The 13,881-nt window shown below is 29.7% G+C and overlaps 1 protein-coding gene across 9 annotated transcripts in view; it reads left to right on the top strand.

Moving 5' to 3' along the window:
• The window catches only part of LOC130677904 (synaptotagmin-7), a 1,016,663-nt gene that overhangs the window by 466,957 nt on the left and 535,825 nt on the right, over positions 1-13,881 (top strand). For all 9 annotated transcript variants that reach the window (XM_057484877.1, XM_057484884.1, XM_057484842.1 and 6 more), the window contains one exon: positions 10,669-10,809. In XM_057484877.1, coding sequence (XP_057340860.1) covers positions 10,669-10,809 — 141 coding nt within the window. The remainder of the gene's footprint in view (positions 1-10,668; positions 10,810-13,881) is intronic.

Raw genomic sequence — 13,881 nt, 5'->3', positions numbered from 1 at the left:
TTGCTTTGATCAATGATAACTCGGCGCCAAATCGTCGTAGAGACTTTTTAAGGCCACCAAATTAAAGGGCATAAAATTTCCGAGAAAAGTCAGACAGTCGGATTATTCAAAAAAATTTATTGTCGCCCATAGAGGTATTGAAAGACCAGCAAAAATTTTGAAATTTTTTTTTTCGTTGGTTTTCTTATGATTTCTCCGGAACCGTACATGATAAAAAATTTTGAGGTCCAGATTTGAAAACTAGAAACTTGAGGCTACAATTTGCTTTTTTTAGTTTTTTTATACGACCATTTTTCACCGAGTTACAGCATGTTGAAAATCACCTAAAAATTTCGGATTTTTTTTCTATCCCTTAATTTCTGTGACCAGTGTATTTTTCAAGATATTATCACTTTTTCAGGGAAAAAAAAATAAATTTTATCATAGAAATTCCATAGGAAATTCAATTTTCTACAAAACAGACCTATTAAAAATTAATTCAAAGTTGATAGTCACAAAGATACTAGCGATTCTTGGTGAAAGCCACCAAATGAAAAATGTGAATATCTAAACATAAAACTGCCAGTTTCTGAATAAATATAAATTTCAAGTTTTTACCAGAAGGCCAATTTTGTAAGAAATTTGATTTTCCATGAAATTTACACGATAAAATTCATATTTTACCCTGAAAAATTTATAATATCTAGATAAATTATATTTTTTAGAACCAAATTGCAATTATCTCAGTAATTATCAACTTTACGTAATTTTATTATGGGACCTTTTTTGTAGAGAATTAAATTTCCGATCAAAATAATTTGGAAAAAAAATTTTTAACAACTTCTAACTTTAGCGGGATTTGGCGAGCTTAAGATATCGACCTAAAATTTTTTTTTTTTCCCGAAAATTTTTTTTTTTTGTACAAAGAAAAATATTTTTTACCCTAGTGTTCATTCCACATAACCTATGGATTTCCCATTATAATACAATTTTGTCAGTTGTCTTTTATTGTGAACAAAATAACCTGTAAATTTCACAGCTATTTTATATTTTAAAAGTATTTCTTTTAATATTTATGATGTTTCAATCGTACCTGTAGTCCTATAATTATATCTGATCTTGCCATCGTAATAGCAATTACAATTATGATCTCATACTAATTAAATTTTCTATACTTTGTTTACGTGAAGGTTAGTTTGATACATGACCTATATAATGTTTTGTCAAATCAACTATCTGAAGTTCGCTATCGAATATAGTCGTTGTCTTTTTTAACCCTCACTCTAAGAAAACGAGCCTAATTTCATGTCATGACTATACACTAACATGTATCACAAGATATGTATGTATGTAACTTTTTATATAGATTAATTGGATCATCTACCTTTCATTTCGGCTGCCGAATGGCTTTTTTTTTTTTATACATCTCCAATCGACATTTTCCAAAGACACCGTCACCAATAGAAAAATCATAATCAACAACAAACGAATATTCCTCAATGTCTTCATTCGTACATAAACGCTTATAAGTACCAGGAACTTTTTTTAAAAACTTTCAGCAAATACAATATTTTTTAATAACTGTCTTAGAAGACATTTTTTTTTGTCATTTGAATAATACTATTTATTAAATAACATGTTTTTTAAACTGTAGAAACCACAAACTCGGTAATTATCTATTGTTAATCATTTGTCTTTTTGCAAGGCGCCACCTAGCGACGATTTTAAGAATCTTTTCAAAAAAATTGAATCGTTTTTAGAAAAATTCATAGTGCCAACGAAAAAATATTTAAAAAATGCTTTGATCATCAAGCTGTAAAACAAAAAGTTGTTTTTAAAAATATTTAATAAAATTAATAAATGGTTAATTATTTTTAACGATTTTAATTTTTTACATTGAGTAAAAAATTTTTGTCATTGTCTTAAACACAAAATCTTATTTCTGTTAGCTACAAACTATCTGAATATGCATTAAATTAAAAAATTATAGCCTAAACTTTTGGAATAGATGCATTAATTGAGCTGAAAAATGGTTTTCATTTTTTTTTAACGATGGCGTACCTTTTTTAAAAATCTGAAAAAATCATGTGTTATAGGGGAGTACATAAGGCTTTGAAAAGAAATAGTTTCATAATTGTGCCAAAATTGTATCATAGTTAGAAAAAACGATTCAGAAAAAAACAATTTTTTTTTCAAGGATCTTATGAAGCTATAAAACTGTTAATTTTTTTTTTTGAAATCTATTATAAGCTCCCAAAACATACTAAATTTTGAGACCAATCGGTCAAGCCAATCCTGAGAAAAATATAATTTTTTATTTTTTACATAATATTTATTTTCTTGGAAACGGATTTAGTTAGACATCTGAAACTTTCAGGATCTTAGTATTTTATTAGTACCTACATATCCTATAAGTATCATTCAAATATCTTTCCGGGGCCGATTCAACATACTTATACCCCTAGGGCCTTTCATTTTTTACCCAAAACTCGTAAATCATCTATCTGAAAAATTTAAGCAATGTATATTCTTGAAAGAAAATGAATTCTCTACACAAAATCTCTTAGTAAATTGACGTTAAATGAGCCGTTTCCTTGTAACCGTGCCTTAAACATAGATTTGTTTTTTAAATTCTTCCTTTCTATTTTGGATTTTTGTAACTACTACAAATATTAAAATTTTTGATACTCAAGATACATATTCTTAAAGGAAATTTAATGCTCTACAAAAAAGGTTTCTTAACATTTTTTGCTAAATTCACTCCTTCGAAAGTTATTTAGGTTATTGAACTCGTTTTGACTCAAATTCATCCTTGAATAACTTTCGAAGGAGTGAGTTAAGCAAAAAATGTTAAGAGGCCTTTTTTGTAGAGCATTAAATTTCCTTCAAAAATATGTATCTTGGCCAAAAGAAATTTTAATATTTCTAGTAGTTACAAAAATCCAAAATAGAAAAAAAGAATTTAAAAAACAAATCAATGTTTAAAGCACGGTAACAAGGAAACAGCTCGTTTTACGTCAATTTACTAAGAGAGATTTATTGTAGAGAATTCGATTTCCTTTAAGACTATATATTTCTCAAATTTTTCAGATAGATGATTTACGAGTTTTGGGTAAAAAATGAAATTTCTGTCAAAAAACTAATAGTCGTAACGATACGCCCCTTAATATCAATATTGAGGGCTCAAACTTGCACAATAATTTTTTTAGTCATCAGGAATAATATTTTCACAGTATCGAAAAAAAAAAAAAAATAGTCGATTTTTTTGTCCCAGTATAGTGTGTATGCTTTACAACATACACACCTATCGGTGAAAAAATCATAATAAAAAATGTATACCTGAATAATTATTTTCTTTATACCTCAATTACACTTATCCATAAAATTAAAGGAGCAAAAAAATTTTATAAATTTTTTAGTGATTTTTGGAAGGCTGTATTTTTGTGAAAAATGATCGTACCTAAAAAACAAAAGAAGCAAATTGAAGCTTAAAATCTCTAGTTTAAAGATCTTCCAGCAAAATATTTTTTCGAGCCACGGTTTTTGCGGAATCATAAGAAAAAGTTCGAGACAAAATTTGTCTAAATTTTTTGTTTTTGTTTTTTAGGTCTACGGGGCCGGGAAAAATTTTTTCAAAAAAACGAATTCATGGCTCGTTTAGGAAATTTATTCAGCTACAATTTATTTTTTTTGTTTCTCTGTACGACAATTTGCTGCTGAGATATCAGCCTTCAAATGAAAAAGGATCCTTTTGTCTTTGGTTATTGATATCTCAGCAAATAATGGCCGCACAATAATTTGAAGGGCAGTTCAAGAAACTTAAAGATATTCCCTACAAGCTCGATTTTCGATTTTTTCAAAAAAAAAATTTTTTTCATCCTTGATATCCATTCGAAAAACCCTTAAACAAAAATTTTTGTTTTTGTTCTCTTCTCGAAAAAAATTGATTTTTTTAAATCGGTAATGATTACACAAATTAAGGAACAAAACTGGTTCCTTTAATTGTTTTGTAAAACTTTGAGCAATCGGCCCGGACAAACGGTTCAACTGATCAATCTGAAATTCTCTAGGGTTTTTGAGGGCACACTAAGCTGTGAAATTACCTGGAAACATTATTTTTTTTATGAATATTTGCAGAGTAGCGATGAGTTGAGTAAAAAACCGAAAAAAGGCCATGTTTTAAGGGTTTTTCGAATGGATATCAAGGATGAAAAAAAATTATTTTTTGAAAAAATCGAAAATCGAGCTTGTAGGGAATTTCTTTAAGTTTCTTGAACTGCCCTTCAAATTATTGTGCGGCCATTATTTGCTGAGATATCAATAACCAAAGACAAAAGGATCCTTTTTCATTCGAAGGCTGATATCTCAGCAGCAAATTGTCGTACAGAGAAACAAAAAAAAACAAATTGTAGCTGAATAAATTTCCTAAACGAGCCATGAATTCGTTTTTTTTGAAAAAATTTTTCCCGGCCCCGTAGACCTAAAAAACAAAAACAAAAAATTTAGACAAATTTTGTCGCGAACTTTTTCTTATGATTCCGCAAAAACCGTGGCTCGAAAAAATATTTTGCTGGAAGATCTTCACACTAGAGATTTTAAGCTTCAATTTGCTTTTTCTGTTTTTTCGGTACGATCATTTTCCACGAAAATACAGCCTTCCAAAAATCAATAAAAAATTTATAAAATTTTTTGTTCCTTTAATTTTTTGGATAAGTGTAGAACTTGAAATTAATATTTTTATAATAAGGAACTTTGTTGCTATCTGGTGTCCCATGTCACCACACGATTTTTAACTTCCCGCTAAGAAAATTGAAAATTTTCAAAAATTTGGGAAGTTATTAGTTTTGGTCCGATTGACGAAGATCGAGTTTTCATCAGATGTCGACGTTTTCAGGTCCTAGGAAGCTATTCTGACTAATTTCAAGATGATGTCCGAGTGTATGTATGCATGTATGTATGTACGGACGTACGTACGTATGTAAATACCTGTACCCATTGAACGGATGAACCGATTTTGAACTTGAAGTTGTCATTTGACGTGGCTTGTCAAATATCTTGAAGCTGTGAGAAATTAAGCTTGATCGGTAGGGCTCGTTCAAAGATATTCCAAAAATAAAATTTTTTCAAAGATGTTTTTTTTTTTCGATAACTTTTAATGTGCTCGATTGATTGATTTCAAAATCAACTGAGCTCTGAAGCTTTATAAGCCGCGTTGAATGTCACGTCAACCCTCATAATCAGTTCATTCGTTCAAGAGAAACCGCTGTCGAAAGAATTAAAAAAAAATTTTTTTTTATTTTTTTTGAAATATATCAAAAACGACTCTACAAATCGAATTTAAAATTTAATCAGCTTTGGAACTTGATAAAACGCGTCGATTGCGACCTTAACCGTCTCAATCAGTCAATACGTTTGAGAGATATCGTTGGAGAAAAAATGGTGAAAAACGTTTGTTTACGAAAACAACAGCATACAAAAGTATTTTTGAGCTCGAAGAGCTTATTATTGTTATGGCTCTTGCGATTGCCACAAGTATAATCTAAATTTGTGAGTCCATAATAAAGTTATAGAAAATATATCAACATTAAAACTAGACTGGGCCAAAAAAAATTACAATTTTTTTAATTCTTAGCTATATCGAGAATATTATTCAGAATGACAAAAAAAAAAATTGCGTGGTGTCGTGGGACACCAGATAGGACCGAAGTTCCTTATTATAAAAATATTAATTTAAAGTTCTATTCGACGTATAAAGAAAATAATTATTGGGGTATACATTTTTATTATGATTTTTTCCTCAATAGGTGTGTATGCTGTAAAGAATAAGCATACACAATAGACTGGGCCAAAAAAATCGATAATTTTTTTTTTTTTTTTTCGATACTGTAAAAATATTATTCCTGATGACCAAAAAAAATTATCTTGCAAGTTTGAGTCCTTAATATTGATATTAAGAGGTGTATCGTTACGACTATTTTTATGACAGAAATTTCATGTATTACCTCAAACTCGTAAATCATCTATCTGAAAAATTAGAGTAATGTATAGCCTCAAAGAAATTGAATTCCCTACGAAAAATCTCTATTAGGAAATTGCCGTAAAACGAGCCGTTTCCTCGTAACCGTTCCTTAAACATTGATTTGTTTTTTTAATTCTTTGATTCTACACTAATGCAAAAAATTAAAGGAGCAGAAAAATTTTATAAATTTTTTAGTGATTTTTGGAAGGCTGTAACTTGGTGAAAAAAAATCGTATCGACAATTTAAAAAAAGCATTTTATAGCTTGAAATCTCTAGTTTAGGTGTATTTTTTTCGAAATTTTTTAAAAGCTCCGATTATTGCGCAAACATGAGAAATACCGCGAGCCAAAAAATTTCTAAATTTTTTTTTTTTTTCCGAAGAGCCCACGGACCGCGGAAAAATTCTTTCAACTAAACGAATGCATACATCGTTTAGCAAATTTATTCAGCTTCAATTTGGTTTTTTTTTAACCTCGTAGGACGATTTGTCGCAGAGATATCAAAAAAAATCGAAGAAAAAAAAAAAATTGAAACTTGTTTTTTGTGTTCTAAATTTTTTTTTTTGACATTTTTTGGAAATTTTTAATTTTTTTTGTCATTTCCTTGCATTTGCTGAGTTATCAACGCAAAAATTTGAGAAAAGTCGAAAAAAAAAAATTTTTTCATTTTGATTATGATTACACAATTAAAGGAATAAAACTTGCTCCTTTAATTGTTTAGCTAAACTTTGATCGATGATTCCCAAAAAACGGTTCGATAGATCAATTTAAAAATTTACAGGGGTCTTGGGGGTACATTAAGCTAAAAAAGTCCCTGGCATCATTATTTTTTTTTATCGATATTTGCAGAGTAGCGGTTGATTTACTAAAAAACCAAAAAAAGTCATTTTTTTGTACTTTCTTCTAGTGGATGCTAAAAATAAAAAAAATTTTTTTTTTCAAAAAATGATGACAGGGTCTTGTAGGGAATTTATTCAAGTTTTCAACGCCGCCCTTTAACGTTCTGTGCGATCATTGGTACCTGAAATATCGAAGATCAAAGCCAAAAGGATCATTTTTTGTTTGAAGGCTGATATCTCTGCGACAAATCGTCCTACGAGGTTAAAAAAAAAAACCAAATTGAAGCTGAATAAATTTGCTAAACGATGTATGCATTCGTTTAGTTGAAAGAATTTTTCCGCGGTCCGTGGGCTCTTCGGAAATAAAAAAAAAATTTAGAAATTTTTTGGCTCGCGGTATTTCTCATGTTTGCGCAATAATCGGAGCTTTTGAAAAATTTCGAAAAAAATACACCTAAACTAGAGATTTCAAGCTATAAAATGCTTTTTTTTTAAATTCTCGATACGATTTTTTTTCACCAAGTTACAGCCTTCCAAAAATCACTAAAAAATTTGTAAAATTTTTCTGCTCCTTTAATTTTTTGCATTAGTGTATTTTGGATTTTTGTAACTACTAGAAATATTAAAATTTTTTTTCAATCAAGATTCATATTCTTGAAGAAAATTTAATGCTCTACAAAAAAGGTCTTCTGACATTTTTTGCTAAATTCACTCCTTCGAAAGTTATTCAAGGTTGAAGTTGAGTCAAAACGAGGTCAATAACCTGAATAACGTTCGAAGGAGTGAATTTAGCAAAAAATGTTAGAAGACCTTTTTTGTAGAGCATTAAATTTTCTTCAAGAATATGAATCTTGATTGAAAAAAAATTTTAATATTTCTAGTAGTTACAAAAATCCAAAATAGAATCAAAGAATTAAAAAAACAAATCAATGTTTAAGGCACGGTTACAAGGAAACGGCTTATTTGACGTCAATTTACTAAGAAAAATTTTTTGTAGGGAATTCAATTTCTTTTAAGAATGTACATTGCTTAAATTTTTCAGATATATGATTTACGAGTTTTGGGTAAAAAATGAAATTTCTGTCAAAAAACTAATAGTCGTAACGACGAACCTCTTAATATCAATAATAAGGGCTCAAACTAATGATAATATTTTTACAGTATCGAAAAAAAAGAATGTAGTCGATTTTTTTGGCCCAGTCTAATACATTCCTATACATAGTGTATAGCCAGAGTTGCAAATAGCGCATTAAATTTATAATTGCATTAGTGTTTCAATTAAATTTTTTTTTATATTTCATAATCCGAAAACAACAAATTAAAAATTATTTTGTAATTTTCTAATTGAATATCTTTGAATTGAAAATAATTTTTTTATTTTTAATCCAACATTTTTCGATTAAAAATTAAATTTCAAATTTTCAATTCGTAAAGTATCGTTAAAATGTAATGGCTTAATTTTCGAATCTACGTTTTCAAATAAAACATTAAATAAAAAATTTCAATTCGAAAAAAAAAATTAAAAAATTTCTTTCTAATCTCTAATTCCATATCTAATAATTGAAAAGTCAATCAAAAATTTTAATTAGCCATAGCTAAAGGGGATTAGAAAATTACATTCTGTTTCTAAATTTTCCATTTTCGAATAATAAAATTAAATAAAATATTTTTAATTCTGAACATCGGATTGGTGTTGGTTTAATTTTAAATTTTCTGCTTACGCTGAAAATTATTCAAAAAATTTAATGCTCAAATGTCTTAACTATGCATGATCTTCTTAATTCAAATTCTATTATATCTGACGATCAACAGTAAGTTTAAAAATATTCAAACTTGAAGATCAAGTAAAACAGTATTCTTTCCTGTTATAAGTGCTGTCGAATTTTTTGTCTTGATTACTTATTTGATTGCGTACCGAATCTGAATTGAAAAGTAATTTTCAATTTTTGATCCCATGTAATTGAATTAATAAGCAACTTTTTGATTTTTAATCCCACGTATCTGCATTAGAATTAATTTTTGAAATTTTAGACCCACGTGTCAATTTAAAAACTACTTTTTTAAATTTCAATTTCACTTTTCTTATTAAAAATTGGTTTTTCGATTCTTAATCCCACGTGTTTATATTTAAATTAATTTTTCAATTTTTCAATTCAAGTTGTTGAATTAAAAATTAACTTTGTAATTTTGATCGATATAATTTCAATTACGGAGTGAAAATTCAATTTTTGATTGCAAATATTCTTATTAAAGAATTCGCAACCCTGTGTATAGCCTCCCTGCGTTTAACGTAGTAGTAATGATCAGATGGTTCCACTTTAGACCACCAGATGGTGTAATTATCGAATGATATAATAATAATAGCAAACGGCAATAATAATAACAGTCATCCCATAGACTATACATTAGACAGTGTATAGCCAACATACATAGACAAGACATCAAAAAGTTACGATTTTTTTTCTCGCGTTACGGACGTTTTTTGCCGGCTAGGGTACCCCTCCGCAACGCGCCATAAGAAACTTCGTTCCAAAAATTTTATTAAAGTTTGAGCTCTTAATATTAATTTTAAGAGGTCTATCATCGCTATTTTTAATTTAAATTCATAATTTGATATTTTACGTCAGAACTGCTAAATCATTGGAGTAAAAAAATTCATTTTCACTTATTCTTATGTAAAATTAATTTCCCTACAAAAAGGTCTGATTGAAAATTTTCGTCAGACAAGTCGTTTCCGATTAATTAAGCTTAATAACTTAATATACTTTTTCGATTTAGCATTTTTACTTTTGAATTTTGTAACTGACGAATCAATAAATATCTAAAAAAGAACATGACAGATTTTTGAAAGAAATTTAATACTTTACAAAAAAGGTCTCCTAACATTTTTTGCTAAATTCACTCCTTCGAAAGTTATTCAGGTTATTAAAATCGTTTTGACTCATCTTCAACCTTGAATAACTTTCGAAGGAGTAAATTGAGCAAATAATGTTAAGACACCTTTTTTGTAGAGCAATAAATTTCCTTCAAAAATCTGTCATAATCTTTTTCAAATATTTATTGATTCGTCAGTTACAAAATTCAAAAGTTAAAATATTCAATCGAAAAAATATATCAATTTATTAAGCTTAATTAATCGGAAACGGCTTGTCTGACGGAAAATTTTAATCAGACCTTTTTTGTCGGGAATTTAATTTTACATAAGAATCAATGGAAATTAATTTTTTTTATAAAAATGTTTTAGCAATTCTGACATAAAATATCAAATTATTAATTAAAATTAAAAATAGCGATGATAGACCTCTTGAAATTAGTATTAAGGGCTCAAACTATCATGAAATTTTTTTTTTGTCATTCTGAATAATAGTCTCGATATAACTAAGAAATAAATAAAATAGTCAATTTTTTTGGCCCAGTCTAATTAACACACACATTCACTCATACATCGACATACACACGTGCATACATACAGATACATGTTTATCACTCCAAAAACAGCCAGAATTCTCCCAAGGACCTCAGTAGATCAATATCTGATAAAAAATCGATTTTTAAAAATGAATTATACTTGTCTATTCCGGGTATCGCCAAATGGCACTTTTTTGAAGTGTATCGTTTCGTTGAAATAAAAAAGTTGTAATTGTTTTTATAACAGAAAATATTGACATCAATGAAGTAGTGTCTGATTATTTCGTATTTCGAAAGTAATTAAATAATAAAAACTCAATTATGAATACTCGGATCTTGAAGTACGTTTGTGTTGCGTGTCTCAATAGAGGTATTCACCTATGTAAACGTTATGCGTGATAAATTTCTTTCTTTTATTTGCAGAAAGCCTTTTTGCAGAGCCGATCTGATTCATTAGTGGATATGTACATTGACAATACAGAACCTAGCGAAAATGTTGGACAAATTCACTTCAGTCTGGAATATGATTATCAAAATACCACTCTTATTTTACGTATTATACAGGTATGTCCACCCTTCATAAATCTAACACATTGTAATAGGTATTTAATGGTACTACCGAGTAATATAAGTAGAAATAACTACATGACTCGTCTACTTTATTGTTCTCTGAATCGGTAGCTATGCAACATAATTTCTATATATTTAAGCGTGTAGCATAATGAAAATGACTTTAAAATTGCATTCTTTCAAGTGATAAGTAATGTTTGTGATAGTTAGAACGGAAAGTAAGGCAAGAAATAATGATCCGTTTCTTTAAGTTAATACCACATATTATAGTTAATTGATAGTAAAAGGAAGGCTTGTTGCGTGCTCATTATCGATTGGTCCGAAGCCAGAAGTAGGTTCGTCGATTTAGATGCATTAGAATACATACTCTTCTCGAGTCTTCCTCTTAACTGCTCTGTTATTTTCATTAAAGCGATTATTGGCTTGGCACACCAAATTAATAATACTATTTAACTAAAATAGTTAAATTTTTATTTACATGATGATAGCCGCACCAAAAAATCCTAAAAACGGTTGAACCTATAGGCCGGTATTAGCTTCCCTTGCTCTTCCTGAGCCCAAACATTGTTGTTCACACATTCTCGAGCCCGTGTGCTTCAAAATACTATTAAGTTTGTTTATTTTTTTAGCTCTTCGAGCTTAAAAGTAGTTATATTTTATTTCGAGCTACAAAAATTAAAGAAATTAAAAAATGATTAAGAATTTTGCTACTCGTAAATTGCCGTGTACAATTAATCTTCTGAAATTGCAATGATTCAGTTAGAAATAAATATAGGTAATTGAGATAAATAAAGACTAGTTAGATCAGAACGCCAAAATATAAATCTATTCCAAGAAACTTCCGAGATTAGTAATTTGTGTGATGTTCTGTTAACAATAGTTCCAGTTCAGATGTACTGTATAATAATTGAGATAACCTGTGCAAGTAAACATCGGGAAATTTTTTTCTCAAATGTTTGATACATTATTAGTTTTACTGGAGTGTATCTCAACTTGTCATATTCTGGCTCCCTTATTAAAAGATAACAATCAGAGCACTACTGGAAGATTGAACTCGGCCTCCCAGAACCGGATGTTAATTTTATTACTTTTTAGAGTCATCGTGAAATTAATTGTAAGAGTTGGAATGGTGAGGGATTGAATAATATTTAATTTAATTACATGAAAGATTTTTATTTCAATAACAATACTAATAACTATCACAATTTTATCCTCTGGACCTTGATTCAACTTATAACAAAATTTTGTTCACTGGCCGATTTGACGAATACACACGAGTCTCCTTGAGTAATTTACACACACACGAGTCCCCTGGACTATTTCACACATGCACACAAGTCTCCTGGGCTTTTATTTATCCCCAAGAAATTTTTTACACACTCTAGTCTCCTGGGCTGCTATTTCACACACACACACACACACACACACACACACACATGCGCGCATGAGTCCCCTGGACTATTAACACACTCACACATGACACAATTTTTGTATATTATTTCCGAAGCACTATATTTTAAGCTTTAACACCGTTAATTATTTACTTTATACTTAATTTATTCCTTTAAATTTTATAACCGAGACCCCCAGTCCAGGGTGTGACCCCCTGTCCAGGAAGCCAAGATTAGATTCAGTAGATAAAATCAACTGTTTTGTGACTAGCTCTTCTACAGGGCGGGGAATACCCGATCCTGGTCACAAGGAATATTTAGAAATTCTGAGAGTATAGGAAGCTTATCAAATAAGAGACTTGTATAGGTGATATATATATATATAAAAATAGATGACAATTTTATTTAACCAATTTACCTAGACAACAGACCCCACTTTACAATAATTAATTAAATAAAACCGCGAGAATAATTAACGACACAAGCTAGTGAGAGTGAAGTTGACCTTGATAATTTACTGTCGCCAAAATGGCGGGCCCGGAACACTGACTCGACTTTACGATTTATCTTGAATTTACTTTATAATTTTCGGTTACAATATTATTTAATTTTCACTCTCGACTTGATAAAACTTCCAATTTATTTTATGCTCTCCAACTGAGAGTAATTATTTATGATAAATTTAATTTATGTAATCCAAATAATAATAATCAACATTACCGGAGTAAGAATTAATTTATGTGAACTTTATAAATTGAAGACATCTACGTTTCGTGACTCAGCGATCTTTGCACGTTTCGCATCCAAATCAGCCCAGGTCCACATCTCCAAGTTTCCGTCGTAGACAAAATTCCAAATCTCAAAAACTCCAACCAAACAAACTCCGACCAGACAAACTCCACTGCTTTCCTGGACTCCACAATATTTCCACAAGGTGTATAATGGACGTAGACTGTTTCCAAATCAATTCCAAACAGGTATCGAGTAGAAATAAATATATATGATGACAAGTATAACAATGGTAAGCGAGGTGAGCTCAACTGTAGCTGACACAGAATTGTCCGTTCTGCCTCTCGGCGAGTCGGTTACTACCTCGTACTCCAGGCTAGCGCATGCGTCCTGCAACTTTGCCTTGTGGCAATTTCCAATTGGTGTAAGAAGATGTTAATTCATCCCTCGTTATTCAGTTACCGTAGGCAGCCACCAGGTTCTAGTAATCTCCCGAGCATGATGTTGCTATAGACGTCTTTTTATTGCAATTCGTATAAATTACTTATTATAACTACAGGCAATCTACTTGCATTAAAATTATAAAATCGGGCAGCTAACTTGCGTTATATTTACATTACTGGCAATTCTCTTGCTTTTATATTTCATTATTATAATTATTAATTGTTATAAATAACGTTTAGTCTAATTAAGCATTCTTATACGATACCGGCGATATACTCTCATCAAAAATAATCTATAAGAAGAATAATAAATTCAGTGTGCTAAATTGCGTTGTGCCACGGGGATGACTGCTGAATATTCAGCGTTTATACCAGGACAATGCCTATACTGTATTTTGCAGATAACGTCTATTGTAAGTAACTGAACATTACTATAGTAGGCAATAAATCTTTACCCATAAACTTAATACCTTCACCATATCTGCTTCTTGTCATCATATTCA

The sequence above is a fragment of the Microplitis mediator genome, chromosome 1 (assembly GCF_029852145.1).
Source record: "Microplitis mediator isolate UGA2020A chromosome 1, iyMicMedi2.1, whole genome shotgun sequence".
Classification (NCBI taxonomy): domain Eukaryota; kingdom Metazoa; phylum Arthropoda; class Insecta; order Hymenoptera; family Braconidae; genus Microplitis; species Microplitis mediator.
Note: the sequence above shows the minus strand (reverse complement) of the source record. Positions and strands in the feature narration are given on the sequence as shown.